The 15,700-nt window shown below is 41.1% G+C and overlaps 1 protein-coding gene across 15 annotated transcripts in view; it reads right to left on the bottom strand.

Moving 5' to 3' along the window:
* Positions 1-15,700, bottom strand: part of BIN1 (bridging integrator 1) — a 128,327-nt gene that overhangs the window by 16,954 nt on the left and 95,673 nt on the right. For 9 of the 15 annotated variants that reach the window (XM_074214949.1, XM_074214951.1, XM_074214952.1 and 6 more), the window contains 4 exons: positions 8,816-8,901; positions 8,244-8,319; positions 6,221-6,303; positions 800-947 (listed from right to left, as the gene is read on the bottom strand). In XM_074214949.1, the coding sequence (XP_074071050.1) occupies positions 800-947; positions 6,221-6,303; positions 8,244-8,319; positions 8,816-8,901 (393 nt within the window). Of the gene's footprint in view, positions 1-799; positions 948-3,225; positions 3,295-6,220; positions 6,304-8,243; positions 8,320-8,815; positions 8,902-15,700 lie in introns of all 15 variants that reach the window. The other 6 variants (XM_074214940.1, XM_074214939.1, XM_074214942.1 and 3 more) reach the window with 2 other exon arrangements.

Here is a 15,700-nt window from a genome sequence, read left to right as displayed (position 1 = left end):
GAAGCATTTGACCTGGCAGGAGGACAGGAGAGAAAGAAAGGAGGAGAAAAGTAGCAACATATGCTTCTAGACCCAGAAGAATCCCCATACCCCCAGTTTAGAGTGGTAGCATGCACTGCAGAAAAAGATGGGAGAGCCACAGTAAAAGGAAGAGAGAGGGGAGAGGAAAGAATTACATAAAGGAAAAACTTGGAAAACAAAGATAGAAGCAAAGAAAACATGGAGTATGAAGGCTGCTGGGGTCTTCAGGGGCTGAAATTGCCTGGTTCTCTAATAAAGCCAAAAAAAAATCCACCAAAGGAACAAGGACTGGAGAGAACTGAGTAACTGGGGGGGGGGGGTGGAATGTGGGAAATCAGAGTAGCAATAGCAATAGTAGTAATAGTAGGGGATGAATAGTTGGCCAAATTACTGAGGCTCAAGACCATATTAGAGGTGACAGATTCAGACTTTGAGGGACTGGGAAGGCTTAGAAGGCTAGTATAAGAAGATGAGTACTGGGAATCTATGGAATCTCATAGAACCATTAGTCCAGAAATAAAATAGGTTTCCAAGTCTCCCTTATACATCTCCACTATAACTCCCAAAACTTAACCTCCTGCCTCAGTGGGGAAAAAAAGGATAATCAGGAAGCATACAGAGGGCATTCCCTCACTTAGGAAAGGAGGGAAAAGAACAAAAGATGAGAGAGAAGGGAAAGGAAGTAGAGGAAGAGGAAAGAAGGAAGAAGGAGAAGGAAGGAAGGAAAGGCAGATAGAGACAGAAACAAAAGGAAAGAACTGTGTGGTCAAGGGGGTACCTGAGATGGCGACTTGGGGATAGCAGCCCCAGGAGTGTCCAGGCTGGCTGGTTCAGGCTCGTGGTTGACCTTGATCTCAGGGGTACCAGCTGGGGAACCATCAGGTGGTGGTGAGGGACTCTTGTTCCCTTTTGTGGGGGCATTGTCACTGCAAAGATGGAGACAGAGACAATGGGAGGTAATGAGTAGGAGGCAACTTCTTAGAGGAACTGTTAGCCAGGTCCTCGAGGTCAAGGCACAGGGATCCCAGTCACACAGGAGATAGAATACCAGGAAAAAATTCTACAATGAACTTTTTCTGGACCCCCCCCCCAGGCATGCTACAAAGGAAGTAAGAACATCTGTGAGTATGGGAAAATGTGTCTCTGAAAATGAGAGCACGGATGTGCATTTAACTATGAATGTGTCTTCTGTGTATGACAAAGTGAAAGGGAGCATGGATGAGTCCGTGTGACCATGTTCGAATGTTTTAGGGACAATGACAGAAATGAAAAACAGAAGTTTCTAGATGTTCCCAGAATATTCCCTACCCACCAAGTCCATATATGAGCAGTAGAAAGCAGACAGACATAGTAGCCAAATTCCCCCCACCACCACTAACTCACTCCTAATCCCTCTCTGGGCATTGTGATAATTATGGGATCAGAGACATCTAGACCCAAGTCAATTCTGTACATACCAACTGGTCTAGATAGCCCAAAGACCAGGCAGGCTAACTCAAAGCCTTGGCCACTCCCTATACAAATATAATGCTCTTGTAGATAAGCAGTATAGCATTCTCAAGTATACGTAGAGATCTGAGTTAAGACAGATACATGAAAAATACTTATAATAAATATTCTAAAGTAGAATGAAACTTCATTTCTCCTTCAAGACTTTTGTGTTTTCTCCCCCCCCCATTAAGTGACCTTATTGAGGCCAGAGTCAGTTTTCTTGCCTTAGTAAAGGGAATGCCAGCCCTACCTCCACAGAGAGTCACCTATACTCTGTAGTCCCCTCCATCACAATCCCCTGCCCCTATGGCTAGACCTCCAAGCACTAGATATTTCATCCTTCTGGTTTCCAACATTATACACAAAAGAGAGAATGATATTATTCCCTAAGAGACAAGAGCCCAGCTGATAGAATCCAAAGGTCTGAAGAGTAGAATATATTAATTAACTTGGAATCAAAAGTCCAGTGGCCACCACATGAGCTTCCCTAACTCATCCCCCCACCCCTGTTGTTTTCCCAAACTCTGTTCAACAGACCCAATGGTCCCACCTGGAACCAGTTTCCATCTGGACTCTTCCAGCTCTGATGATCCTAGGAAGGTAAAGCTTAAAAGGAAGTTAGAGATCAACTAATCCAAAATTCTCATCTTAAAAAGAGGTCTTGAAAAGTCACTGAAGATAAAATTGAAAATAAAACTAGAAGCTATTTTTTAAGAATAATATACATACCATATTACTCATTTGGTGTTTTTTTTTAAGTAAAATACAAATCCCCTTCCCCTCCAAAAAAAAAAAAAGTGAGAAGTAACTAAGTGGTAGTTACTTACTACTAATAGTAGTTTTAAAATAACTGAGAAGAGGAAGTAAGAATCTCCCAGGAAGAAGAAACTAGAAGGGGAAAGGGTATGCAAAGATAGCTTCAGCTTCAGGTCAGAGAATATCCCACTGTTGGGATCTCTCCAATGGAGCCAACTTGAGGGACTGCAGCAGACTTGCAACCAGATCTGCTTGGTTAGGTGAGCTGTGTTAATGCAGCCTGCAACCATGGTCTGGGATTGGTTCTGGCCCCTGTCAGGAAGTGTACGAGAAGCTTTCTGGGCAAGTCTGATGATTATATTTAGTACCAAGGTCTCCTTGTTGTTGGCACCCCATATCGATTGCCTAGATTGCTTGCCTGGCTATTAACCAACATCACTGTCTTGGCCTTTTCTCCAGGGTTTAGGGCTTCTGAGCTGCTGACTGCCTACCTGGTTCTGCCCCTCTGTCTTATTCTGACATCTCTAAATGATCTTGATTCTGGAGCATTCTCTGGATTTGAAGCATTCAATCCCAACTTGACCCAAAAGTTCCTTCTATGGTTTCATCAGCCTCTACCCTTTGTTCTCACTCTAATTTTGACTGTCTCATGCCTAACTTCCTACTCTTAGGTACTCAACTAAAACCCCATGATTCCCTGGGATACTTTCCTCAACCTCTTTCTATCACAAAGAGGATAAACAGCATTACACACACCAAGACAGGTTATTGGGTTAGTTCTGTCCATTCCTCCCACCTTCCCAGGCAGAGGACATGAGGCCATGCACAGGGTCTGCTCTAGACCCCAAAGGAACACACAACTCCCCTCCACACACCCAGGTTATCATGGGAGGCCACACATTTGTTTTTATGAGCCCTGAGGGCCCCCACACAATGCAGCTCTTGGTATACTGGTACCTGCTCTTCTTTCTCCGAAGTCTGGAGAACAGTTTAGTTTTCTTTCTGTGGGGGACCGGATGCAAATGGCTTTTATTATAGGAGGGAAAAATAAAAGTCATCTGTCTTTCTTTCTCCCCATCCCTAGTATTACTCAAAGATATATACACTTCTAAAGGGGCCCCCAAACCAAACCAGGCCTCTTCCCTTCAATGAACAGAACACAGATCCTAGCAATAATCCTCTCACTTAGCCAAATTCTCTTTACAGCCCTCAGGATGTTGCTGAGTTCAGCATTTTACTTTCCATATGCATTCCTCAGACTTTAACGGTATAGGTGATGCTGTCTGTCTAAAAGACTAGGAAGCAGGGGTCCGTCATGGGGAAATGATTTGTCCCGAGTCACATAGGAAGCCTACACAAGAGCTGAGACTTGAAACTGAGTGGGACTCTGTCCAACAAGTCACAATTTTCCAACAAGGAAAAAGAATAATTTAACATATAACCAAGATGTTTTGGGTTTTTATCTTTTCTGAGTTCAGCAGAATGATAATTAAAGATGAGGGTGACTTTCAGAGGTAAAGAAGAGGAAGGATGGTTAGGTATATTGCAGTTTAAAGGTGAATCAGTTCCTAAAATCTACCAAAATGGAAAAAATTGCCTAATGAATATTTTTTGACCTTATCATCTTCAGTTTCTAACCCACTCCCACAAAAGCTAGGTTGCATGTGTCCCTCTCCCATTCCTAAAAAGATACACTATACCTCACCCTCACTGGTATGAAATAATCTTGGTCCCAGTAGGTAGCTAATCAATATTTGTAGGAACTCAAGTAAGGAAGTGAGGGGATGGGGCAAACAAGCAATATAAGACTAATGCCAAAAGCTCATACTTACAGAATTTTAACTAACTATCCTGTGAGATATGGGTGAGATAAATGGGATCAGGAGTTCAAGTTAGTTATTGTTTTACAATTAAAGAAATAGAGAGTGAGAAAATCTAAATGACCTGCCAAAGTTTACAAAACTAGCAAGTCTAAGAAGTGAATTCCAACTTCTGGACCACTGCCTTTCCAACCACATCATACTGCCGCTCAGAAAAGATAGCCTCCCTGGGACATGACATTGACTCTGTCTGGGGCGGGGGGATGTTGCCTCCCTCCTCCATGAATTTACTTCCAATCTAACTTAATCATCTCCAACTTCTTAAACCTTTGCTAAAGATTCAGAAATAGATTTCCCTGGAGGTTGTTAAACCTCTCCTCTGAGAAAGATCCCCATTTAACAAAAAACATTCCCCAGTTTATTCTATACAAGACAGTACCTGGTCTGCCATATTCCTTTCATGCTACCCATATGACTACAATGGGATGGGATGGGATCTGTACTTTAATCTCCACTCCCAGTCTCCCATTTCTCAATGGCCTGCATATGATATGAAAGCTATGTGGCAGAGATGGAAGTTAGAGTTGTCTTCCCTGTCAGCTCCTCACCAGAGAGTGAGGGAATCCTCTTTATTTCTTCCTCCAATAACAATGAACTCCTATCAAGGCACTGTATAGTCCTTATCCTATCCTCTATGCATATATATATATATATATATATATATATATATATATATATCCTGTGCATACACATATACACATGAATCCATCCATACTTCCCATGGTCCCTGGAAATGGAAACCCCAAGTACAACTCTTGTTCCTACAGAGCCCACACAAAGGGAAATTTGTCCCTTCTTTGTCTCCTAATCTTGTCACACAAAAAAATTTAGGATAAAAATCTAGATTCTGAAATTCCCACTGGGCTGAACATGATTTATGGAAACAGTCTTTATGGAGGGGAGGGGCATAAGCTCAGGGACTGGGCTGAAAGCAAGACTAATGCAGTTAGAATTCACTGGCACACCACTGAGGGAACAGCTTGGCAAATATTCCTGCTCAGCTGGTTTGGAGTTTTACCAATAATAGCAAGAACCTCACATCTGCGGGGCGCATTTTATTTCACAAAGCACTCTGACTTCCATTATCTTCTTTAGGTCCCACAACAACCTGTGAGGCAGGTAGTACAAGTATTATTAGACTCATTTGGGGGCGGGGGGATCAAGGCTCAAAGAAATGATCACTTGGCTAAGCTATCCAAATAGAAAATGGTGAAGCCAAGACGCCTGCCTCTAAGTGAGGAATTTTCTTGATATGATCACAGATCTGATGGGACTTGCACTGACTCATAGTTTACTATACCAAGATGCAGGGAGTGGGAAGAAGCGTAGGGGGTAGGAGTCATCTAGCTTTAGACTTTATTCCCTCTAACCTGAATCAGCTTTATAGAATTTAAAGGACTGGGAGTTCTACATCTTATTTGGTGTCACGAACCCCTCTGGAAATCTGGCAAATCCTTTCGGAAAAATATCCTTAAATGTATAAAATAAAATATGTAGGAATATAAAGGAAACTAATTATATTGAATTACATTATCAAAATACTTTTGAAGAGTTCATATTCCCCAGATTAAGAGCCTCTGATATAATAGAACCTCTTCTGTTTTGTAGATGAGAAAACTAAAGAGAAATGTTTGCTCAAGATTGATATAACTATTTTGTGCCAAGGCTAACACACTAGTAAGAATTCAGGTCTCATGATTTCCAGCTCAATGTTCTTTCTGTTTTCTTCTCTGTGCCTTTTATACTCATATAACTATCTATACCTTCTATTCATTTGCAGGAAAAAAAGAGGGATCTGTACTATAATCCTCACTCTTAGTTCCCCATTTTCCCACTGATCTGCACATGATACAAGGATCTTCCTCCCCATTCCCTTCTCCACCCAAGCTCCCAGTCCTGCTCCAACTATATGAGCATAGTAAGCCTTCCCTTCCTTCAGTCAATATCCTCAGGTGGCCAAGCCAAGGCTTTCCCTTCATTCCATACCTTCCCACTGAGGAAGACAAGAAGGTTGTTATGGAGACAAGAAGATGGCAGCACCCTCCCCCTCACAGAGAGCATATGGTACTGACCTTGGCTGGGCCTTGACAGTGAATGTGTTGCTGCCATGCTGCTTCTCCAGGCTCACCAGCACATCATTAAGGTTTTGGTTCAGCTGCAGAGAGAAGGGAGGGATGGTGAATGGGATAGGTGAAGTGGCGTCCAGCTTCTGAGACTTCTTAGGAACCAATGATTGAAGCCAAAAGCAGTCACTGGCAGGGTCATGCTATATTTGACCAATTCTTGTTTCACTTTTCCTTTCTCCCTGATCTCCCACCCACCTGGCTGGGTCTCCCAAAATCTCTCCAACACTCAGAATAAGGATTTTTAAATTCCCCAAAATCCCAGTATAATATGAAATATAACTACGCTGAGGACCTTGTAGATATATAAATAGGAGGAGATTCCGATTTCATTCAGGTTAGAGAACTCCCACTGCAGACATGCCTTCCAGGAACAAAGATAGCAAACACTCTATCCACCACCTAGAATCAAGTATTTGACACTTTGTAAATATTGAATGGGATGGAATGAAATGGTTGTCCCATCTGTCCTGTAGAGACAGGTCTGGGGAGAATTAATTCAACTCTAGCAGTTACCAGTCCAAACAGTCATTTAGGACAGCCACACGTCATTTGTGGCCAACACAAGGACAAAGGCAACAGGGAGCTTTCTCCTACTCACTCCCACTCTCTGACCTCCTTGAGGTCAGCCAATCCTTATAACAGTTATGGGGCAGAAGAGATAAAGCTCTGAATGTTGAGTTGAAAAAGACTTGAATTCAAATCTAGCTCAGGTCCGTCCCAGATGGGTGACCCTGGGCAAGTCATTTAACCTCTGTCTACCTTATAGGATTGTTATAAAGGTAAAATGAGATACTATATGTAAAGGACCTAACACAATGTCTAACACAAGCTTTTAATAAATGCTTATTTCCTTTCCTTTCTCCTCCCCCCCCCCAACCCTTTATTACAGTTCTTATCCCATTTCCTTGTTCATTTATCTTCTGTTTCCTCTCCATGACCTTCCCTCCTTGGCTGGGAGGAAGGAGGAGTGAGACTACACCAAAATGCTGATAGAAACTAAAGAAGTTTTGTAGAAAATCATCCCTCATTGGCTTTGAACTAACATACATATCACACGGGCTAGCTTTATATACAGGCTTAAGTAGATGCCTACTTAAATACATGCTGTGAAGTGTACTAGGCAGAGTTTCCTTATCCAAAATCAGCCTCTCCCCTCACCCCACCTCCCTTCCATAGGATCTCAAATTTTACTCTTAGAAATTCATTCCTTTGGCCTTAAAACTTTTCAGTTTCCAAGAATTTGCCTACAAATGCAAATATCTTAGAGAGGGAACACCTTAAGCCCATAATTAGTTAGATAATAACTCAGCAGGTTAGATCCTTTCCAAACCACAAGACAGAAAATCACTATACAAATTAGATAAAGGACAGGTAGGATTAGGAAAAGGTATCATGATGGGGAGGGGAAGGGTTGGGGAGGACTGGAAGGAGGAGAAGACTCTTTTTACCAACCTGTAGGGTTAGAGATAGAAGAGATTCTCCAACGGAGCAGGGAATAAACAACACTTAACCACTCCCAACAGATCTGAAGGAGGAAGAAGGGGCAGAGATGCTGAGGCCCAGAATGGTCCTCGTTAACTGACTTGCCCAAGGTCACATAGGTAGTAAGTAGCAGAACCCAGGACCTCTCACTTCAGAATTGTTTCCCCTGTTCCATGGTATTCAATCATCTTCAGTCATGTACAACTCTTCAGGGGACCATTTGGGATTTTCTTGGCAAAGATACTAGATTGTGTTGCCATTTCCTTCTCCAGCTTATTTTATAGATGAGCAAACTGAGGCAAATGTGATTTGCTAGTAAATTTCTGAGTCCAAACTTAAATTAAAGAAGATATCTTCCTGACCCCCAAGTCCAGAAATATATCAACTGCATCACTAAGCTACAGAATAATGTCCCATAATGTCTGGTATTAGAGGTTCCTGGAGTTGGATGAGGTAACAAGGCCTCAAAAAGAAGGGAATTACTTACCTTGCTCATCTCCTTGTGAAAATTCTCCTCCAGGCCAGCGATGCTCTGGAATGTGTTGACATAGAAACCAACACGGCTGAAGTAAGAAGGAAGGACAGATGGTCAATTGAAAGCAAGGGACCAAGGAAATCACTTAGAAATGTCTGCACAGATCCTTCAATATACAGTTCCACTCTCTGCCAACCAAAGGACAATGGACTATGGATCAGGCTACTTCCTTTAGTATACTGGACAGTTTTAAGAAAATAGACTGTTCAGTTCCTCTGGACCTCAATTTCCTGTTCTGAAAAAAAAATTGCTTTTGTCTATCAGTAATTTTTGTATATACCTATTTCTGGGTGCAGTAGGAAAAGGAAAGTAGAGGGACATTGACCTCAGGAAGGTAATTTTGTTCAGAATTTCAGGATTTCTGGATAAGTTTATTTTCTTGAATTAAAACTAAATGCCAATTTATCCCTTCTCACAGAACAAGAGTAAGGACTAGGGTTCTGCAGTAGACTTTGGACTTCACAAGAGTGGGGGTCCATATACATTCCATATCAACAGAACTTTCTGACCTTAGATACACTCACCTATTCCAAAGAGATGGCAACTCCTCCTGCAAATCAACATTCATCTCCTCAAATACCTTCTGAGCTTTGATGAGCTCCTCCTCAGCCTGGACAGAGAGAGGATATGTTAATTTTCTTTCTTTTTTTTTTAAGGTTTTTGCAAGGCAAAGGGGTTAAGTGACTTGCCCAAGGCCACACAGCTGGGTAATTATTAAGTGTCTGAGACCAGATTTGAACCCAGGTACTCCTAACTCCAGGGCCAGTGCTTTATCCACTACACCACCTAGCTGCCCCATATGTTAATTTTCTAATGTGACTGATGATCTCCCCACTATTCCACCCCAGATCCTGGGACTCTGGCTCTCCCCTAATAATATACTTTCCAGTCAAAACCTGAATTGGCAATATTAGTCCCAAAGCCAAGAAAGCCCCAGTCACTAAAAAAGAAGACTTTCACAAAAAAGAGGTGGCCCCACTAAAAGTGTCCATTGATCAACTATCTCCATTAACCACCCGGGGTCAGACATCTCCAAGCAAAGTTAAGAGTAGGGGTTCAAACCACAGAGGAGATGGACATTACACCACTCACCTACACTACACCATAGTAATGAGGATCAAATGAGGTAACATTAAAACATTTTGCAAACCTTAAAGCACTATATAAATGGCAACATGATTATTTCCAAGATCTAGTTTTGTTGGAGAAGAAAGCATTATGAAAATCAGTAAGGTATTCATCACATCTTGGATTGAGTTCTACTCCATAAATTCCCATGATTCTGAATCCCTACAGGGCCAGAAGCCTGAGGCTAGAGGAAAGGAACCCATAGTTTTTACACCTAAAACTACCCCTGACCCCTTGGCAAAACTTTCAGTTTAATGAAAGGGGGGGGGGTCTTCACATGGTCTTTGACTCTTCATCTATCACCATTAATTTGTCCAAGCACAAACATAAACCTTCCAAAGTACATTTCTTTTTTCATGAATGTTAAAGACAGTGGAGAAAAGTCCAAAAAACACTGAACCTGGAGTGAGGAAGCCCTGAGTATAGGTCTCAACATCTTAGTTGGGTGACTGTCTGAAAACAATTAATCTCTCTGAAGTTAGTGCAACTCCCAAAGTTACAGACTGTGATCTGCATTTTTCCAAGGTGACAAGATCACTGATGCTTAATGTATTGATCTATTCACATGTACATTTTTATATTGATTTCAAGTTGCATATTAGATCATAAAATGTGAGCAAGGACCAGGGCACTCTTCGGTATTTGCATTCATCTACCACTAGATTTATGGAAGTAATCAGGTGATGGAGTGGATAGCACTAGACCTTGAGTCAGTCAGGAAAACCTTAGTTCATATTTGGCCTCAGACACTTACCATCTATGTGACCCTGGACAAGACAGTTCATCCGAGTCTGCCTCAGTTTCCTTGAATATAAAACAGGTATAACTATGGCACCTATGTCCCAAGATTGTTGTGAGGATAAAACAAGATATTATTTGGATATGTGTGTGTGCTTAATCATTCTCAGTCATGTCTGACTCTTCATGACCCTATTTGTCATTTTCTAGGCAAAGATACAGAAGTAATCTACTCATTTTACAGATGAGAAACTGAGGCAAACAGGTTAAGTGATTTGCCCAGGGTCATACAACTAATCGGAAGTCAGACTTGAACTCAGGAAGATGTCTCCCTGACTAAACCTGGCACTCTATCCATATAGCTGTCTATGTAAATATTGTAAATATGTGAAATACTATAATTTGTAATATTTGTCAAACTCTTTGCAAACCTTAAAGTAACAAACAAATGCTAGTTATTACTTATTATTCACATGCCAGCTCTGATACCATGGGATCTAGAGAAAGTCACTTAACCTGTATCTGCAAAATGAGAAGGTTGGACTAAATGATCTCTAAGACCCCTTCCAGTTCTGAATCCTATAATCTTGTGAATCAAGTGTCCATTTCAATCACTGCTAGCTCTCCCAGGGATATTAGCACTTTCAACCTCATCTGAGTGTAGAATGAAAGGCTCTAACCCTAGCCATGTTCTTTCTTCCATCCAGAAATACAAGTAAATGGAGGAGAAATCATAAGGTTTGTGTAAGCACTGTCCATTTCCCAACTCTGAAAAACCCCGACTCCCACTCCCACCACATACTCGGTCCTTGAATATTGGTAGCCAAGAAGGCTGAGGCCTCAGAAATAACAGAGAAAATGAAATGAAGGCACAGGGAAGTTTGCAGTTCTCTTAGAAAGAGAACCATATAGAACCATGATTAAAATCTGTGGAAGGGGGACAGCTAGGTGGCACAGTGGATAGAACACTGGCCCTGGAGTCAGGAGGACCTGAGTTCAAATTCGACCTCAGACACATAATAATTGCCTAGCTGTGTGACCTTGGGCAAATCACTGAACTCCACTGCCTTGTAAAAACTTAAAAAAAAAAAAGAACTGTGGAATGGTCAGGAAATCCATCAAAAGATCATCTGATTCAGCCCCCAGATTTCAGATATTAACCACAATCAACACAAGAGGGGAAAGAGGCTAAGTAAAGTTAAGACTCTTGCCCAGGTCACACAGTGAAGTGGCAGGGTACCAGAATTTTCATTTCTTGCTTTAAGATTCAGTACCATACTACCCTATTTTTTTATATCTCCAGACTCCAAATTTATTGTTATGCTCCCCATGGTCAAGTGTAAAAACCCCAAAGAAAGAATAACCAAGACTGCCAAATTTTGGACTGACTTTCAAGTAACTAACTGCTTTCAAAAGAGGCATTCTGAAATTCAAGAGTCCATTTTCATGCTGAGAGACAGTGGACTGTCTATCAAGAGACATGGGTTGTAGTTCTGACTTCCATGATTTACTATCAATTAAAGCTTCTAAACCGCAGTGTCCTCATCTGTAAAATGGATATAATACTATGCAATTATCTACCTCAAAGGTTTGCTGTGAGAAAAGCTTTTTGTAAAAGACATTAAGTGCCATAAAAGTGACCTTTTATATATTTTTTAGGGTTTTTTGCAAGGCAAATGGGGTTAAGTGGCTTGCCCAAGGCCACACAGCTAGGTAATTATTAAGTCTCTGAGACCAGAGTTGAACCCAGGTACTCCTGACTCCAGGGCTGGTACTTTATCCACTGCGCCACCTAGCCACCCCTAACCTTTTATATTTTTTAAAAATTCTCCTAACCCTTCTTAAAAAATAAAAATCTTTCTTTGGTAAAGGAATGTACCCTGAATAGAGCCAGGGTAGTTATGATTTCTCTGAGTCAAGTCTACATGTAAGGACTGATTTGCTTTGCTTCCCTCTCTCATCTGAGAACAGATATTCCATCTCCTTGCTTCATATCTGGGATTTCCAGCCTAATCTTTGGTCATGGTTTCCTTTCTCTTATCCCTTCTTTGGAACCTGCTATTCCCCTTTCCTCACTTCTCTGTTGGACAATAAAACCCATAACTGGTGCCTTCCTATCATTCTAGTCTTCTTGTACCTTACACTCCTCCATGTACTCTATGATCCAATGAATAGTGGCCTCCTGGCTGTTTTGCTCAAAAGGCACTCCATCTCCTGACCCTAAATAAGTTCACTGGTTCCCAAGGACTGTTTTGGGTTTTTTAAAAAGTCTTTCTTTGTACCCCTCACTCTTAGCACAGTGCCTGAGCTTAATTCCAAAAGACTCATGATGGAAAATGCTATCCATATCCATAGAAAGAACTGAAGGAATCTGAATGAAGACCAGAGCATACTATGATCACATTTTTTTCTTTTTTTTTTCTTTTGAAAATTGCACAAATCATTCCCCAATTGACAAATGGTCAAACAATATGCAAAGCTATTTACAAATGAGGAAATCAAAGCAATCCATAGTCATATGAAAAATTGCTCTGAATTACTACTTATTAGAGAAATGCAAATTAAAGCATCTCTGAACCACCTAACACCCCTCAGACTGACCAATACGACCAAAAAGGACAATCATCAATGTTGGAAGGGATGTGGGAAATCTGGGTCACTAATACATTGTTGGTGGAGCTGTGAACTCATTCAACATTTCTAGAAAGAAATTTGAAATTTTGCCCAAAGGGCAAAAAAAATGTGCATACCCTTTAATCCAGCAACACCACTACTGGGTCTATACCCTGAAGAGATGATGAAAAAGGGTAAAAATATCACTTGTACAAAAATATTCATAGCAGTCCTGTTTGTGGGTACAAAGAATTGGAAATTAAGTGAATGTCCTTCAAGGAATGGTTTAACAAACTATGGTATATGTATGTCATGGAACACTATTGTACTATTAGAAACCAGGAGGGATGGGAATTCAGAGAAGCCTGGAAGGATCGGCATGAACTGATGCCAAGTGAGATGAGCAGAACCAGAACATTTTACACCCTAACAGCAAACATGGGGGTGATGATCAACCTTGATGGACTTGCTCATTCCATCAGTGAAACAATCAGGCACAATTTTGGGCTATCTGTGATGGAGAATACCATCTGTATCCAGAGAAAGAATTGTGGGGTTTGAACAAAGACCAAAGACTATTACCTTTAATTTTTTAAAAAAAAAACTTATCTTATTATGTAATTTTGCTGTCTCTTATATTTAATTTTTCTTCTGTAAGGATATGATTTCTCTCTCATCACATTCAATTTAGATCAATGTATACCATGAAAACAATGTAAAGACTGGAAAATTACTTTCTGTGGGGGGGAAGCAAGATTAGGGGAAAAATTGTAAAACTCAAAATAAATAGAATCTTTCTTCTATCTTAAAAAAAGAAAATTGCAATTTTGGGGGCAAGCTATTTCTTCTTTCACAACATAACTAATATGGAAATGGGTCTTACATGATTGCACATATATAGATTATCAAATTGTTTACCATTTTTAGGGAGGGAAAGGGATAGGGAGAGGGAGGGAAGGAGAAAATTTGGAACTTAAAATTTTATAAAAACTGAAATGTTAAACATTAACTTTATATGTAAATGGAAAAAAATTATTTTAAAATAAATTTAAAAATGCTTGTTGACTCTGAGTCAGTCAAATTTAATATCAGTTAAGCACTTAAAATTGATGCAACTAACTACAAAGGTTTCAGGCATGGAGGAGAACTACAAAGGTTACTTTTATTCCATACCCTTGTTGAGAATAGAGCTGGTGGGTAGGGGTAGTTAAAAGATCCTAGATAGTGAGAAATTAAAAGGGAGGATAGGGAGGGCAGCTACATCTGTTAGCTTGCTCTCAGAAGCATTAAATCTCAAAGTTGCAAGTGACTATAAATTCTACTCCCTTGAATAAGAACCCCTTCCTCAACATCCCTAAAGAAGGAACTATGCAGACTATTTTCCTGGGTAACTTAACTAAATAAAAGATGCCACTGTGAGCCATCTGCAGTCAGCTCAACCTAACTCCACTTCAAGGACATTATTCTGCACCTATCATATTGACTCACATAAAAGCTGTGGGCTGAATGCCACCATTTCTCAAGTTTAAAAAGGGAAAACTGTAAGGTATTTTTTTTTCAGTGACCTTGCACAGCCTATCCAGATGAAGCAAACTCTAAGAGATGAACTGCTCCAATAGGAATCACAGTCCAGTAACCAGGCAAGCTCTCCCAGCACCACTTTTCTGTTTTCTCCCCAGTCACCAAATGGAGCAACTCAGACCTTCCTCCAGTAAACAAACCAGGTGAGAGAATGAGTCACTGACTTCCTGGGGACAGGAGGCAAAAGGCCATGAGCTCACCAGGTAGAGGTGACTCAGGGATTTGGTTTCCTGAGTCATCCCACAGAATGCTGCCAGGTCCCACCCAACAAGAAAATCCAGCCTTCCTACTTTCCTGGCACACTTGCTCAAATGCTAGCTGGGAGGCAAATATGCGCTAAACTCGAGATTCATGGGAACCCAGCCCACTTTGGCTCTTGTCTCAAAAATACCCAAAAGGTCTACAGTGCATCTTCTAGGATGTCACTGCTGCCATCACCAAGGAAAAGTCTGACCTTGGCCATGGCAGTCATGTTAGTCTTCACATCAGCAAACCTTCAAGATCGGAAAAGAGACACTTTTTCCCCCTACCAAGGATACTGTCCCCTCCCACAATTCGTTAAAATTCATCTATCCTTCATAGTCTAGTAGATCTGAATCTGCCAGTGTCCTTGTGAGGCAAGTGCTTTGTAAAGTATTAGGCAGTATATAAACAGAGATGGTAGAGACTCCAAAAGACAACTGAATTTGTGACTCCGGGCAAGTGCTTTAGGCTAATCTATAAGACACTAAGTTATAGAGGAGCATTTAGCTATTTAGTAAATATTTGTTGAATGAATGAATAACAGTCACTCCCACCAAACCCAAACAGCAATTTGAAACCAAAAGACTTCGATGGCCACCAGCTTCTCCACACTGCCTAGTTATGATCACTTTTGAGAAATGCTGCTCTAGAGGCTCTTTCCAGCCAAGGGAAAAGGGGGGTCTGGGGATTGGGCTGTTACAGAATTACAGAATTACAGAATCACCTTGTGATTCCTCTGTGAGTTCAGAGACACAGAAAGTAGGTTGCTAAAAAGGAAGCTTCCCGTCACCTTTGAGGGGAAAGGGCCACCAGAGTTAGCAAAAGGTCAGAGTCTCAGCATCTGTACCCTGTATCAATTCCCAGTGGATGCCAGCTGGATGGTGAGGGAATCCCAGTTCAACAAACTCAAGAGTTTCCTCACAGGAAGTTAGATTTCCTTTGGACCAAGTCAGGGGTTTCACAAAATTCAGGAACTGCCAGATAGATCCAGGTTTTTAATTTTCCAGTTTCAGGCAACCAGACCCAGAGGGGTTAATTACAAAGGCTATCTAGGCTCCAGACACATATTGGGGGTGGGAAATCTGTTCTGTTTAAATAAAAAACAG

This window comes from Macrotis lagotis, chromosome 1, assembly GCF_037893015.1.
Source record: "Macrotis lagotis isolate mMagLag1 chromosome 1, bilby.v1.9.chrom.fasta, whole genome shotgun sequence".
Classification (NCBI taxonomy): Eukaryota; Metazoa; Chordata; class Mammalia; order Peramelemorphia; family Peramelidae; genus Macrotis; species Macrotis lagotis.
The sequence above is the reverse complement of the archived record's forward strand: the minus strand, read 5'-3'. Positions and strand labels throughout refer to the sequence as shown.